At 46.8% G+C, this 14,341-nt stretch overlaps 1 protein-coding gene across 7 annotated transcripts in view; it reads right to left on the reverse strand.

Moving 5' to 3' along the window:
• Positions 1-1,239: 1,239 nt before the first annotated feature.
• Positions 1,240-14,341, reverse strand: part of NEU3 (neuraminidase 3) — a 36,042-nt gene continuing 22,940 nt past the window's right edge. For 6 of the 7 annotated variants that reach the window (XM_038568633.1, XM_038568629.1, XM_038568628.1 and 3 more), the window contains one exon: positions 8,587-14,241. In XM_038568633.1, the coding sequence (XP_038424561.1) occupies positions 13,162-14,220 (1,059 nt within the window). In that variant the 5' untranslated portion in view covers positions 14,221-14,241 and the 3' untranslated portion in view covers positions 8,587-13,161. Of the gene's footprint in view, positions 1,401-8,586; positions 14,242-14,341 lie in introns of those variants that run through there. The other variant, XM_038568630.1, reaches the window with a different exon arrangement.

Genomic DNA, 14,341 nt, shown 5'->3' on the forward strand with positions numbered 1-14,341 from the left:
ACCTTGGTCGAGGCAGTTCACCTCTCTGAGCTTCTATTTCTTCACTGTAAAACAGAAATAACATCACTGACCTCATAGGGTTTTGTGAAAAATAAATATCCCTAATGTGGCACACACCTCACTGGTGGTACATAGGATGTCTGTTGGTCATCTCTGCTAATTTTTTAATAGTTACATATTTATTTTAGTGTGTGTTAGGAAAAAAAACTAATATAAAAAACCTATGATTTCATGAATATTATTACTTAGGGGATAATGAGATTAGGTATATACATAAAATATGCTAAAGAAAAATACTAAGAATACATAGATTTAGCAAAAATCATGAAGGAGGCATAAGAACAAGAGAAGTGTGGAAACCCAGAAGTCACAGCTGTGCGGTGCTTGCCTTCATAAATATCTGTTTTGTTCTCCATCCTCCCAGTTCCTGCAGAGGGGAATTGTGGGGCAGGGCGGGTGGGGGAAGCGGGGCTACAGAGGGAGGGGAGCCATTCTGCTCTGAGAGGTGACCCAACCTAACCCAGGGTTGGGGGGAGGTCATCTCAGGGCCCCTCACTCATGTAAGAAATCTGCCCCCGACCTACTACTCCATGCAGGCCCTGTGATGGGAGCTGGCAACACAGAACTCAAATAGCAGCTCCCTCCCTGCCTTTGTGGAGCTCCTAAGTCTCTCTCCCTTCAAAACTAAATATGCTCAGTGTCTTTAAATGCAGCTGCCATGACTTTACTTGGCAGGATATAGAGTAGGACTTCCCCTGAGGTCTCAGGCTTGTAGAATTGTACCAAAGGCCCCAGCTGAGGACAGGAGGCTCTAAGACCACACTCTAGCGAGACACTCTATAAAGAAACACATGGAGTTCTTAGGAGCGGGGATGTTGGCGTAGCCCTGTGAGGAGTGCGGTGTTCCTGTGGAGAAGTTACCGCCATGATGGAGAATGGGAACTATTCCAGAACTCCTTAGAGAAACTGGGCATGCCTGACAGAAGGGGAACCTCACTCTTTTTTTAAGATTTTATTTATTTATTCATGAGAGACACAGAGAGAGAGGCAGAGACACAGGCAGAGGGAGAAGCAGGCTCCATGCAGGGAGCCCGATGTGGGACTTGATCGCGGAACTCCAGGATCACTCCCTGAGCCAAAGGCAGACGCTCAACCGCTGAGCCACTCAGGCATCCAGGAACCTCACTTTCTTACCCGGGCAGAAAGCTTGCTGAGCTGAGAACCCACAGGCCCACCTTGAACAGCACAGAGCCTGGGGTGAAGTTTCTAGTAGAGTGATCTAGTGATGGGAATCCACTGAGGGGGAGCTCTTCCATCCAGCAGCAATGAAAGGAATGTGTGAGGTGTTCCAGGAAGGATTCAGAGGACCCCCTCCTAGTTCTTCCTGGATGTAGGGAGGCCTGGAAAAAGAACACAGAAGCTCCCAGGCTCCACACGAAGAGCACACAGGTTAGAATAGGGCATGGCTCCTTCGGGCTGTCCAGACAGCCTCACACCAGGTCAGGGTGACCCCACTTATAGAAGAGGCTGGGCCTTGGACCTCTGCCAGAGTCAAAGGTCAACTCAGCTGCCACCACTGAGCAAGACCTGATGACAAAGGGGGCGGAGGGGTGCCAAGAAAATCAGGCCCAACATCTCACCAATCAGTCTCAAATGGAACGGGACTGAAGCAGATCCTGTGCTCAGGCACACGCACAGAACTTCCTTCTCTTGAAAGCCACGACCTCGTTCAGGGCATCTGTTACCCATTGGAAACAACAGTTACTAAGTGATGCTTCAGGGCAGTTTTGAAAGACCAGGCAGAGGCTGCTGGGATCAGCCACAGGCCCTGCCATCTGATTCCAGGTTACCTGCAGCCCACAGCGAGTTGGGCAGAGATTGCCACCTGGTGGACAATATTGGCAGTGCCACAGGGCTGCAGGTGAAGTCCCGGTCTGGGAGCATTCAGGCTCCTGACATTGTATGACCTTGGGCAAATCACTGCCACTCTCTGAGCCTCCCATTTGTCATCTAAAATGTGGGATAGCAGGGCAGTCTCATGGGGCCAGGGTGAGCATTAAACTAAACAATAGCACCGATGTACCTGTCCTGGGCAGGCCTTCAGTAAAGGTTTGACCTACCTGGATCTCATTCCAGCAGGACTCCGAGCAAGGGTCAACCCCAGGAGATGGGGGATGGTGGACAACAGGATGAGGCAAATTCACAGAGATCTCTGCTCCTCGGGTTTCTCGCACAGCCACCACCCAGAGAACTGTTCTCAACCCAAACCTGGACAGTTCCTGGGGCTTACAGGTGTGCAGGAAAGTGGAGTGCTGACTCTAGAGTCTCTGGACCAGGATACTTGATTCCAGCATCAGTTTCATCACTTGCTGTGTGACCTTCAACAAGGTATCTGTGCAAGTCTATGCTTCTATTTCTTCTTTTATACAGAGCAGGTAATCACTGTTGCCCCAGAGGAGCAGTGACGGCTGGCTGGGCAGCCTGATAGGACATGATGGGGCTCACAGCCCTCACTAGCACCAGCCCTTCCGGTTGCCAGTAGCGAGGCGTCCTCCACGGGTCACCATGGTTCAATGGATCTCAGAAAGACCCTTGATGGCTCTAGACTCACTGACAAACTACCTCAGTCCCCCTGGTACTGCCCAGAGATGGAAACAAGTTGCGAACAAGGCGGGGGAGGAGGGGTTGGGAGGACAAGCTTGCCCATTCCTGCCCTGTTGCATCACATAGACACACTCTGAATCCTCTCAACAACCTGAGGTTCATGTTATTGTGCTCACTTTACAGAGAAGAAATGCAAGCTCAACGAGTTTAGTAAATTGCCCAAGGTCTTACAGTACTGTGTTTTGGTTTTCTGTGTGTTTTTTAAAAAAGGAAGAAAGGAAGGAAGGGGGAAGGAGCGAGGTTTAAAAAAAGAAAGAGAACTAAGAGCCTTTATTGCTGCTTCAAGCTTCCTCTTGATTCCCGGCATAACCCTGATTTCCTATCATTTTGCTCTTTTCCATAAGATTCTGGGATGCCTGGGTGGCTCAACAGTTGAGCACCTGCTCCTGGCTCAGGGCGTGATCCGCTCTCTCAGGATCGAGTCCCACATCAGGCTCCCTGCCTGGAGCCTGCTTCTCCCTCTGCCTACGTCTCTGCCTTTCTCTCTGTGTCTTTCATGAATAAATATTTTTTTTAAAAAAAGATTCTATTCAATGAATTACATTCTCCCAAATGTCATTTTAAAGTGTTACCCTCCCTACTGCCATGTCCTTCCATAGCCTGTCACTAATCCCTACCCACAGGCCAGAGGTCCCACTGTTAGGAACACAGGTCTCTTTTGAGAATGGTCTGGATACAGGCCAGTCCTATCTCAGGCCCAGGTCAATCTCTCTCAGACACAGCAAGGAGGAGAGGCAGCTCTTGGTCCCAGCACCTCCCAAAGAAGCCAGGCAGAGGCTCCCCAGTCCAGCACTCTCAGGAAGTCATGCTCAGCTTCACCTCAAACACCCAAACTCAGCATTTTCTATGGTCCACCCAGTACTAATGGAAAACAGGCATTTGCAGCCCTGCATGTAGGTACCTGGTTTGGAGGGCTCCCCACTGGCTGGATTTCGCCCTCCTGGCCAGGCACTTTGTATGATACACCAGAAGCAGCAGCGCAGCAGAAGCTCCTGAATCTGGAACCCACCTGTCCCTAGCTGGTGGGATCAGCCTCAGCTTCCGAACAAGTGTAAGTGTTTGTAGCTGTGGATCCTTGTCAAAGAGATCTGATGAGGGAGGATCTGCTCTACCTCCTGACTCTCGGCTTAATGTGAGGCGGGTGCCCTCCATTTGGAAGCACTGGGACACTCATTGGCCTGGAAAACAAACCCTGGAACCCTATTCCAAACCCCACCTCTACCGTCCTGAGTGTTCTAAGGAAATTTATTACTTTCTAGCAAGGGGGAATCTTCACATGAGAGGTGGAAGGCAGTTGACACAGCAGACTCCGGCCTCATGATTTAACTCCTCCTTTAGGTCTTCTCTGATTCCTGTTACCACCACCATGCTGACCTTGGGAGCCTCACTCTCAACTTTCAAGGCTCCGAGCCAAGTGTGCTCACCCAAGCATCCCTCGATGCTTGGCAGCACAGCAGATGCCAAACTACAGCATTCAGATCAGGCTTTAGGAAGGTTTTCCAGTAACAATACAGACTGTGGTACAAACCTGGATTACTGGAATGACAGAAAAGGTGTTCCTCAGTTCCGGCCTGAGATCCTCTTAATAGCACCTCCCTGACTCCAGGGTTCACTTTAACTCAGGCTATTAGGGATCATCTTCTGGGTCATTTAGATGCCATCAAGTCTCAAACCAAAGGAGTGAGGTCAGAAAAGGCAAGAGTGTCCTATCCTGCCTATCCTGCCTAATATCCATCTCTGAGTTCCCAATTTTGGAGGATTGAATGTGGAATGATCATTAATTCATTCATTCAATGAATTTTTATCAAGTACCTACTGTGCTAGGGGATGGAATAATATGGTGAACAATGGACATAGTACTCTCCCCTCAAAGCTCCTACCTGTCCATAGGACTTGCCTTAACCCAAACTCCATGGCCTATAGCCATCTTTCAATTTCTTTTTTTTTTTTAAAGATTTTATTTATTCATGAGAGACACAGAGGTAGAGACACAGGCAGAGGGAGAATCAGGTTCCCTGTGGGGAGCCTGATGCAGGACTCAATCCCAGGACCCCGGGATCACGACCTGAACCAAAGGCAGATACTCAACCACTGAACCACCCAGGTGCACCCCATCTTTCAATTTCAATACAGAAACCTCAGCTTTGAAATCAGAGACATAGAGTAGCAAAAAGGGCATGACAGATTCCTGACCATTTTCCGACATTTGATCCAAAGATATCTGGGCCTGGGGCCCCTGAGGGGGATGGCGCTAAGGAAAGGGTTATTAGGAGACAGGAAGGAGGAACTTTATGTTCCTCCACACTGTGTGGCCCCCAAAGGCAGAAAATGACAGAGCAGGCATATGGTCAGATTATTCACTTTTGATCCTCATACTAATAGAGTTCAGCAATCTGTAGCTTGGCAACTCTCCAGGCTTATCATGCTCTGTGCTGACTCTCATTCTCCCCTCTGCAGATACGAAAAGCCCCTCTTCACAGAGCTGAGTTGTCAGCAGCCCAGCTAACCCAAGGCCTCTTTTTCCACTGCTTCCTCAGTACTTGGCTGAGTGCAAGAATCTTACAAATCTGCTTTACAAATGGAAAACCACCCTGTGGCCACAGGTCCAGGTCTGTTCCCAAGCTGTGGTGTCACCTTTAAGCTCCATGCGATTTGGCAAGAAAATCAATAGGAATCCCAGGTGATTATCATGTCATGGAAAAGCTAAATTTCGGACCCAGGAAGGATGCAGCTTACTGGCAAGCTAGAGACTGAAGTTAGATGCCTATTTGGGAAATAAAACTTTGCTCCACATGAACATTAGTAATAGCAGGCTATGTTCCTCCGACACCATGGAGCTGGCAAGCGTGTAAGAGACAGGTGGGGCAATAGATGGAGAGGTATTGAAACATAGTGCTATTCAAAGAGTAGTCCATGAACCTGCAGCGTCAGTATGACTTGGGAGCTTGTTAAAAACACAAATTTGCAGGCCTCAGCCCAGTTCCACCAAATTAGATTCCTGGCGGTGGAGATAGGGGTGAGGGCAGGCGACTATTTTTTTTAACTTCTCCAGGTGATTCATATGCACAGGTAAGCTGAAAAGTACTGCTATCACACTATGCACACTTGATGGGCTAATATGATTACTGCAGAAAAATCATAATCACAGCAGATTTCATTCTTTGACTACTATGTGCCAGGCTCTTTTAAATTTTGAACTGAGTTTAAATACACATAGAGCATTTACACTTAACTCACAACAACCCTATGAGATACTTTTATTATCCCAAGTTATTACAGATGAAACTATAGTTAAGATACTTGCCTAATCACTTAACTTTTCCAAGGCTGTTTCCTTGTCTGTAGGCTGGGTACAATAATGCCTTGTTTTCCTGGTTGTTGTGAGGATTAGAGACAATTATAGGGAGGCAATCTCTGTTGCATGATGGGCTCAGACCTGGCCCATGGGTATAGCTCCAGGGACCGGTTCATAGTGGGGAAAGGCAGAGATAGAGTTGCTATCTCCAACCTGTCGCTCAATCAGAGTCCTACCCAGTGTCTGCTGGCCCTGACCTTCTCACTCAGCACTAATCAGCTTCACCTGCCATCAGGTTCTATGTTTATCCCTCAAGAGAATCCAAGCTCTCACTCTAATTCTATTCCTGGTTGAAGACAACACAATCTATGTTTAGGAGGCCTCTGGGTTGTGGGAGGCAGCTGTTCTGAAGTTGGAGGTACTGGAAAATAATCTCTAGCTAGATCTGGGCTTCCAAAGAAAGAAACAAATGCATTTTTTCTTGAGTAAAATAAAAGGGGAAGACGTTTGGTCTGAGAGGCCACTTTAGTGCAACTGTGAGACATGTTATCACTATGGGGTCCTCTTTACCAGCCTCTTACCAGTGGCTGGATGCCCATGATGTTCCAAGGAATTAAGAGGCACTATCTCTGCCTCATGTCAACCTGCAGGGTAAGCATCCCACAGTTCTGCCTCTTATTTGCCATATGACAAAAATATAGGTTTAGAATCAGATCTGACTTGATCACTTACAGGTATGAGACAGTGGAACATATCACCTTTGTTGAGTCTTGACTTTTCCATTTCTAAAATGGGTTGTTGAATTAAATGAGATAATGTATGTATAGCTCAACTCACAGTAGGCACTTATCAATGCAATTCCTCTTGCATCCTTTCTTGCATGTGCCATGCCCGGCCTTATGGTGGGTACTGAAAACACAGATGACTCAGACCAAGTCCCTTCCTACTTGGGGCTGAGTTTTCCCGCTTCTATACCCAGGCTGGGTCATTCCTCATAGAAAGGGAGCAAAAGGTCTGGGGCAAAACCAGAAGGTTGGGTAAAACCATGAAGCCTACAGTGTGCTAAAGACAGGACAGAGGTGAGGCAAGATTGCTGTCTAGCCTTGAAGTGCTCTCCTCAGTGGGCGGCCTTCATCTCCTCCTCTTCATCCATCACCTTCATTTTCAGCTTTTGACTGTCAGATGTTGCCAACACTGATGGCAATATGGATATCAAAGGGCAAACGATAATTTATTCACTATTTACATGACACCCTCTCGCAGATTCACTAGCTCCTCGTATCTACAGAGCTCCTGGTGAGTGGCCTTGGTAGGGCAAGGATTATGCCTCCTGCTGTAACTGAGTAAATGGGTTCCCCAGAGAGGGCCAGTGGCTGGCACAAAGTAGCCCATTGGGTCAGTGGCAAGCTCGAGGACATAGACCCTGGACTCTCCACCCATTCTAGTCCAGCCCTTCCTCCATTCTATCCCAAGGACTCTCCTGGTAATGTGCCCTTTAGGTAATGCTGTTCACTTTAGTAGACTGCATTGAAAGTTAATATAGTTCTGGGCAGCCTGGGTGGCTCAGCGGTTTAGCGCTGCCTTCAGCCCAGGGCCTGATCCTGGAGACCCAGGATCAAGTCCCACATCGGGCTTCCTGCATGGAGCCTGCTTCTCCCTCTGCCTGTGTCTCTGCCTCTCTCTCATGAATAAATAAATAAAATCTTAAAAAAAAATTAATATAGTTCTGCTTCAGGTAGTGACTAATAGGTTGTGGTACCAAGTAATCAAATTTCCTCTGAGGATGGGTATTAATTTTTTTTTGCTTGCAAAAAATACCCAACTCAAACTAAAGAGATTAATAAAAATAAAGGGGGGCTTATAAGGTCCCATAACTAACAAAGTTAAGTCTATGGCATCAGCTCTTTTGTACTCCATTTTGGTTTAAGGATACCTTTTATAATCATTGGACTTATTTATGTTTTATCTACCATTTATGGTATTTGAAATGTTCAAAAGGATCAGCTATGCTAAGTCTGTAACTGGTATTTCTGTTGAAGGCAGTTTAATCAAATTTGTCATTGTTTAAATATTCAAGAGGTTTTGTTTTGTTTTGTTTTGTTTTTAAGATTTTATTCATGAGAGACACAGAGAGAGAGGCAGGGACATAGGCAGAGAGAGAAGCAGTCTCCATGCAGGGAGCCCAATGTGGGACTTGATCCCAGGACTCCAGGATCACGCCCTGGGCAGAGGGGAAGTGCTCAACTGCTGAGCCACCCAGGCGTCCCATTCAAGAGGTTTTCAATGTTTTAATGAATAGGAGTTTAAGAAATTGAGCACCAGGGGTGCCTGAGTGGTTCAGTCAGTTGAGCAGTCTATTTGCCTTCAGCTCAGACCATGATCCCAGGGTCCTGGGATCAGAGCCCCACGTTGGCTCCCTACTCAGTGGGGAGCCTGCTTCTCCCTCTCCCCCTGCCGCTCCCCCTGCTTGTGCTCTCTTGTGTGCACATGCACTCTCTCTCTCAAATAAATCATTAATCAAAAAAAAAAAAAAAAGAAATTGAGCACTGAAGTTTATGGAGTAGTGCATATTCCTCTCAAGCCCAAAGGTTCCCAGACATCAAGCAATCTAACAAACACACAAAAAAATAGGTCACTGGATTTTTTAAAAATGATCATATCAATAATTATTATAAAACTATTTTTAGGAGGTAAATTATTAGTTCTGTACATTTATGCTTTCATTTATGTCATTTTATGTATGACCCTTAGTTTTATGATAAAAGAGATGCCCATGTAAAACTTTTTAACAATTTGTTTTAAGAAAGCAGAGTACAAAGTCAAGTAAAAGTCATGAGTGAAGGCTATCACCCCGTATCACTGAGGTAAGTATTTGTGGCCTCACTAGCTACAATTTGGGAATAACCTCAGGGTGTTGTGTAAAAAGAAGATGTGCAGTGACAAGCCCCAGGGTAGGTAGACTGGATGGTACCAGATGGGAAGATTCTGTGTATCCCAGTTCCCTCACTTAATTACTTTATAGCTCATGTGTAATATGCAATCTAACCAGTCATGGTAATCTCTGCCCTGCTTCCCTCAAAAAGCAACTATGTTCCAATGTCAATGTATAAAAGTACAAAGGATTATTATCAATAAAGCTTTCTGGAAGTAAAAGTTCTGATGAAAAGCAAGAAAAGGCCTCAAATCTATTTTTCAAAAGTAGTTGGGTACAAACTAGATATAAGTATTAGGATGATAATCACCTCACAGTTTGACCTCAACAAAACAAATAGCAGTCATAAGAATTAAACTCTTTATTCATCTCTCTTGTTTCCAAGAGTCCTGGTAGTTTCTATAGTACAGAGGGCACTTCTGGCACTTGGTATCACAGAACCAAGACATGCTCGCTACACACTGGAAGCACAGCATCTCTCCTGGAGTCTTGGACAAGGAGCAGTTACAGAAACTCCAATTAGGGACAGAGGGGAAAGAGCACTGAAATGAGAACCCAAATCAAGGCTTGGCTTTGGGCTTGGGCTGTGATTCTGACACATCCAGGCAGGCAGCTAAAGCCAGAGAAAAGCTCTTTTTCCGGGAAGCACTGTGACTGACCCGGATGCAGGCCAGCAAAAAGAAGACTCATTTAGGGTGAGTGTTCAGTGGGTTTAGAGCACCATCCAATCCACAGAGGGATGCAATATGCTCCTCCCTATGGGGTAGCTTGCCCCGGCCTTCTCACTTAGCTCCAGAAGGCCAGGATTTTTGATTCCTTTATTCATTCAGCCTAGTTTTACTGCTGTCTGTTCTGCTCCAGGCCCTGTGCTGGGTGCAGAGGACACAGAAAGGAATCAGGCACAGTCCTTATCCTTAGGGAGTTCAGAATCCAATAGAAAAAGCATTTTTATAAAGAAATCACTGTAATTCAAGGTAAAAAGGATAGAGGATTCATACAGACTTGGCCCTCAAGGAATTCACAACCCAGCAGATGCCTAGAGGGCACAAGACAGACAATAATGATATATTGCACCCTGTAGTAATGACCAGAGGGAGGGAGGCTCCAACTATGCACTATGCAGGAGCAAGGAAAGGATGACATGACATATATTGAATAATGCAGTGGGGAAAACGCACAGCCTACTGAAGAAGACAGAGCAGCCTAATCTGGCTGAAGTAGAAGTATTGAAACCTACTGCCCTGTAGAGGAGGCAGGGGAAGCAGCCTTATGTTGACCTCTGTGGGTGCCTTGGGCTACCCAAGAAACAAGGTGCAATGTCTCTTATCTATGGCTACAGTTGCATGATATCCCAAGGATATGAGGGGAGATCGGTGACCAGGAGAAACAGATCCAAATAAACCACCAAATAACAAGGGCCTGAAATAAAAATAGTAGGAGCCTAGGAGTGTAGGCATCAGGGGTTTGGGAGCATGAGCAGGACCAGCAAGTTGAAGGGGTAGGAGGTGGATTTGGACACAGACCAGCAGCAGGAGGCCCCTACCTATGCTTTCTTGCTCTCCCAGTGATGAGCCATGTGTGCTGGATGGATCCATTCTAAGTGTCCAAAGATAGGGTGGGAGCCTCTGGGGGCAAAGGGACCACAGCCTCTATAGTCCTCTTCATGCCTCTAGATTAGAGGCCTCCAGTCTACCTTCCTCTTTTCTTCACAGCTGCCATTACCTGCCCCATCTTTTTCATTCTACCAACGTGAGAGGGCCTGAAATGGACGCTGTTAGGATGCCAGTGTCGCAAGAAGTTCCCAAGGGCCTGGAAAGCCTAGGGTACTTGGCACAAAGAGAGTCAGAGTGCCTACAGCAGTTTCTGTTGGTCACCTGGAACATGAACGAGTTAAACCAGCTTAAAGTTACAGGGCTGGGTAGGAACCTATCAATAGCCTAAACTGCCAGCCTGTGTGGGCCTCTGTCCCTTCCCCCACATTTTGGCAAACAGCTCCAGCCTGTTGTCATTTCTTCTTCACAGCAGCCACCACCCACACCACCTCTCCAGCCTAGGTCTCATATCTGGGCCATGTTCTCTCTCCTCCTAAACATGCCGGGACTCCTTCCTTGCTGTTCTTTCTTCATAGCTGCCATTGCCAACTCTGTTCCTCTTCCTAATCCTCATTCTGGATTCCCTTTGTCCCCAACCCTCTTTTCTTGCTTTTCATTCTCTTCATCCTTTAGACCCTGTTAGAGAAGGAAGCCATCCCCACGGTTCCTATCTATTTGGGGTATGGTGCTCAGGAAAGCTTTGCAGAACAAGAAGCTTCCACTAGTCAGGAATGGGTTGCCCTTCCCCTGTTCCTCCTTGTACCACCAATTCTGTCACCCCCTCCACTGCCAACTTGACAGAGATCTTCTCTGAGTGGGCTTCATACAAAGAGAGATTTGTTTAGAGATTTGTGTGGAGATTTGTATTCATTATCTCAGCCAAAAACGGAAGGCTCTACATGCCAGACTAAATGTAAAAACCCTTCAGTAGGCTATTGAGGAGCCACAAATGATTTTCAACCAGGGAATGGCAATAGAAAGCACCTTACATTATGCACAGCTCTCGAAAATATTTAGATAAATGTACAAATGAGTGAATAAGTGATCATAACTGTGTACTAGGAGGATAACTTTGACAAATGGGTGAGAGGCTGAGGGAATTTTAAAAAGTCACTCTAAGCCATGGGCTTAAAGCCATATGCAGAAGTAGGTGAAGTTAATCTCTACCTTCATCCTGGTAGACTCTCCCCCATATGACAGGTACAACTGCAACCCCTGCCTCCTGGGCTCTGTTCTACAACCAAGACTTGCTTTCCAGGCCATTACTTGGCACCAAATTTAGTTATTTGATACAAGTTGGAGGTATTCTTCTCCTAAAATAGGGAGAAAAACCGTATCTTTGATAGAATTTCTGTTATAATAACAGGCTATGGAGAACTGAATCTAAAATAAGAGGAACCAATCTGGTATCATTTGAGACATTCAGCACTGGCAAATTTCAGCCCCAAATCTATCAAAGAGGCATCTCGACTTCACAAACAGTGATTGCAGTAGGTACAAAAAATAGGCCTGATTCAGAGGTCTGGAGTCCAGAGACCTTCCTAATGGTGAAGACCTTCTTCATGTGTAAAAAGGAGTGACTAGCCCAGAGCAATATTCTGAGGGAAAAAAAAAAAAAAAAAAAAAACAGACCTGGGGGAAACCCAGCGACCTGGCCAAGCCCTGGGGCTGCTGACTCCAAGCACAATGAAGATACAACTAAGACAATGACATTAGGAGCTACCATCACCCCAACTTAAAGCCCAACATCTACAAACCAGCTGCCCTGATTTGCTTGAATTTTCTCACACTTCTAGCCCCATAAACTGTGAGCTCCTTGAGGGCAGAGAACATGGGAAGTTTTGTCTAATGCTTTAAAGTCTGATCCGTGTCCTTTTCTCATCAGGCACCATCCTAGTACACGTACTTCAGGTTCATCTTTCATAGGAGTGATGCCATCAGAAACAGTAAGTATCATCCTTGGGGGCCACTGGCTTTGAGTTTCTCATTTTATTCCCTAGGAAATAGCATTCTGGCTGAGGAAGGGACGATTGAGCAGAGCTGCAAAGCTGGAGAAGGTAGGTGACCTCATGATTCTACTGTTCTGCCCAATTCCTCTAGGATAGAGAGCCTGTAGAGTTCTAAGCATGATTAGAAGGGTGAGGGTGTGTTTGTTCTTAATAAACCAGATCTTCCTTTGTGCCAGAACACCTGCTTGTAGCCTCACACCTGGATGAGTGGTGAGTCATTGGAAAAGATGAATCCTCTGACTTCCATTTCGAGATCAGAGTCCTATCAGAGACCTATACAGCCAGGACTCACTGATCATGGACTATGCAGTCACTCTGCTGTTCCTAGGAATGGGAAGAAGAAAAATCACAGAACCAATCCTCTCATTTTACAGATGGAGACCTGAGGCCCAGAGAGTTCAGGTGACACGTCCAAGGTTCCAAAGCAAGCCAGTGGACAACCAAGGACTACATCATCGTTTCCCAACTCATAGTTCTTTCCACTGCGGTAGCTACGGCAAAATTTTCATTTTGCTCTTTGGAGAAGTGAAGAAAGGTGGGGAGCAGAATATTAAGTTTTTGGATTCTCTGTAGACTTTAATAAACTCTATTAACCTGGCCTCCATTATCCTGGCTGTGGTTGCCTTCTGTGGTTTCCTTTCTATGGAAAATTGGGTCCTAAGCCAATTTTTAGCTTTCAGTTGGCTCAGAGTTCTTACCAGGGCCGGTGCTATCCTCATGCATGTGGCTCAGGATCTCTCGGTCTGTAAACAGGCGGAAGGCAATCTGCTCACACTCTCGCTTGGTCCCACACTCAAACAAACATCCAAACAAGCCCTCCTTTTCCAAAGCAGCCAAATCAGAGTAGCCACAGGGTCCACAGTGCAAGATCCAGGGGCGGGACCAGCAGGCAGCATCCAAGGGGGTCTGGTTGAGATAGATGCCTAAGTTGACCCTCCGCTTCTTACTGGTTGGGTGTGAGTACAAGAGCCAAGATTTGGACAGAATTCCACCTTCCTGCTCTGGCCACAGTGAGCTGTCCAGCAGAGGGCTCTGCTGAATGGTAGGAGAATCTTTACCATTCAGGTCCTGGTACCCATGAAGGATCTCCAAGGGCCGGAAACTCACCACACTGCCTTGGCAGCCATGCGGGGGCTCACACAGCTGATTGCTCAGGGCTGGTCTCTGAAAGCATTCACCATTGTTAATGCTGAAAGCCTCTGCCCGGCACCTGTTTGGTGTCCGGGCACTGCAATACAGCACAGGGTCGCCAGCCCTCCCAGTCACCTCTGCCACTTCGCACTCCACTGTTGCCGTGGGCTTAATGAGCCTGCCATGGTGCCAGGTGGCCCCTAGGTCATCACTGTAGATCATCAGGGAATGAGGCTTGGCTTTACATGGTAGCCGGAAGCAAAAGAACCAATAAGGGATGTAGTAGGCATATGCAGGGATGATCAGCCTCCCTGACTGCAGCTGGATGCCATGACCTGGGCCCACAGCAAATGTGGCCCAACGCTTCACCTCTGCACCAATAACCTCTTCAGTCAGGTCCCTCACCTCGCTCCATGAACAGCCAGCATCTTGACTGCAGATGAAGCAGAGGCGCGCTGCATTCCTGCCTGACATGACCTGTTGACGCTCGGTGACATGGCCGCGCACACAGATGAAGAATAGGTATACACAGCCACTCTTCTGCTCCCACACAGGACAGGGGTTCATGGTCCGATGCCCAGGTAACATGGCTTCCATCAATGGCTTCAGGGGTTCCCACTAGACAAGGGGAAGGGAGAGAGAACAGGAGTGAGAGACTAACAGGAAGACATGAGGCTCATTGAAAGAACATTAGTATTTTTTAGTGTTAAGAAATAAA

The sequence above is a fragment of the Canis lupus genome, chromosome 21 (genome assembly GCF_011100685.1).
Source record: "Canis lupus familiaris isolate Mischka breed German Shepherd chromosome 21, alternate assembly UU_Cfam_GSD_1.0, whole genome shotgun sequence".
NCBI lineage: Eukaryota > Metazoa > Chordata > Mammalia > Carnivora > Canidae > Canis > Canis lupus.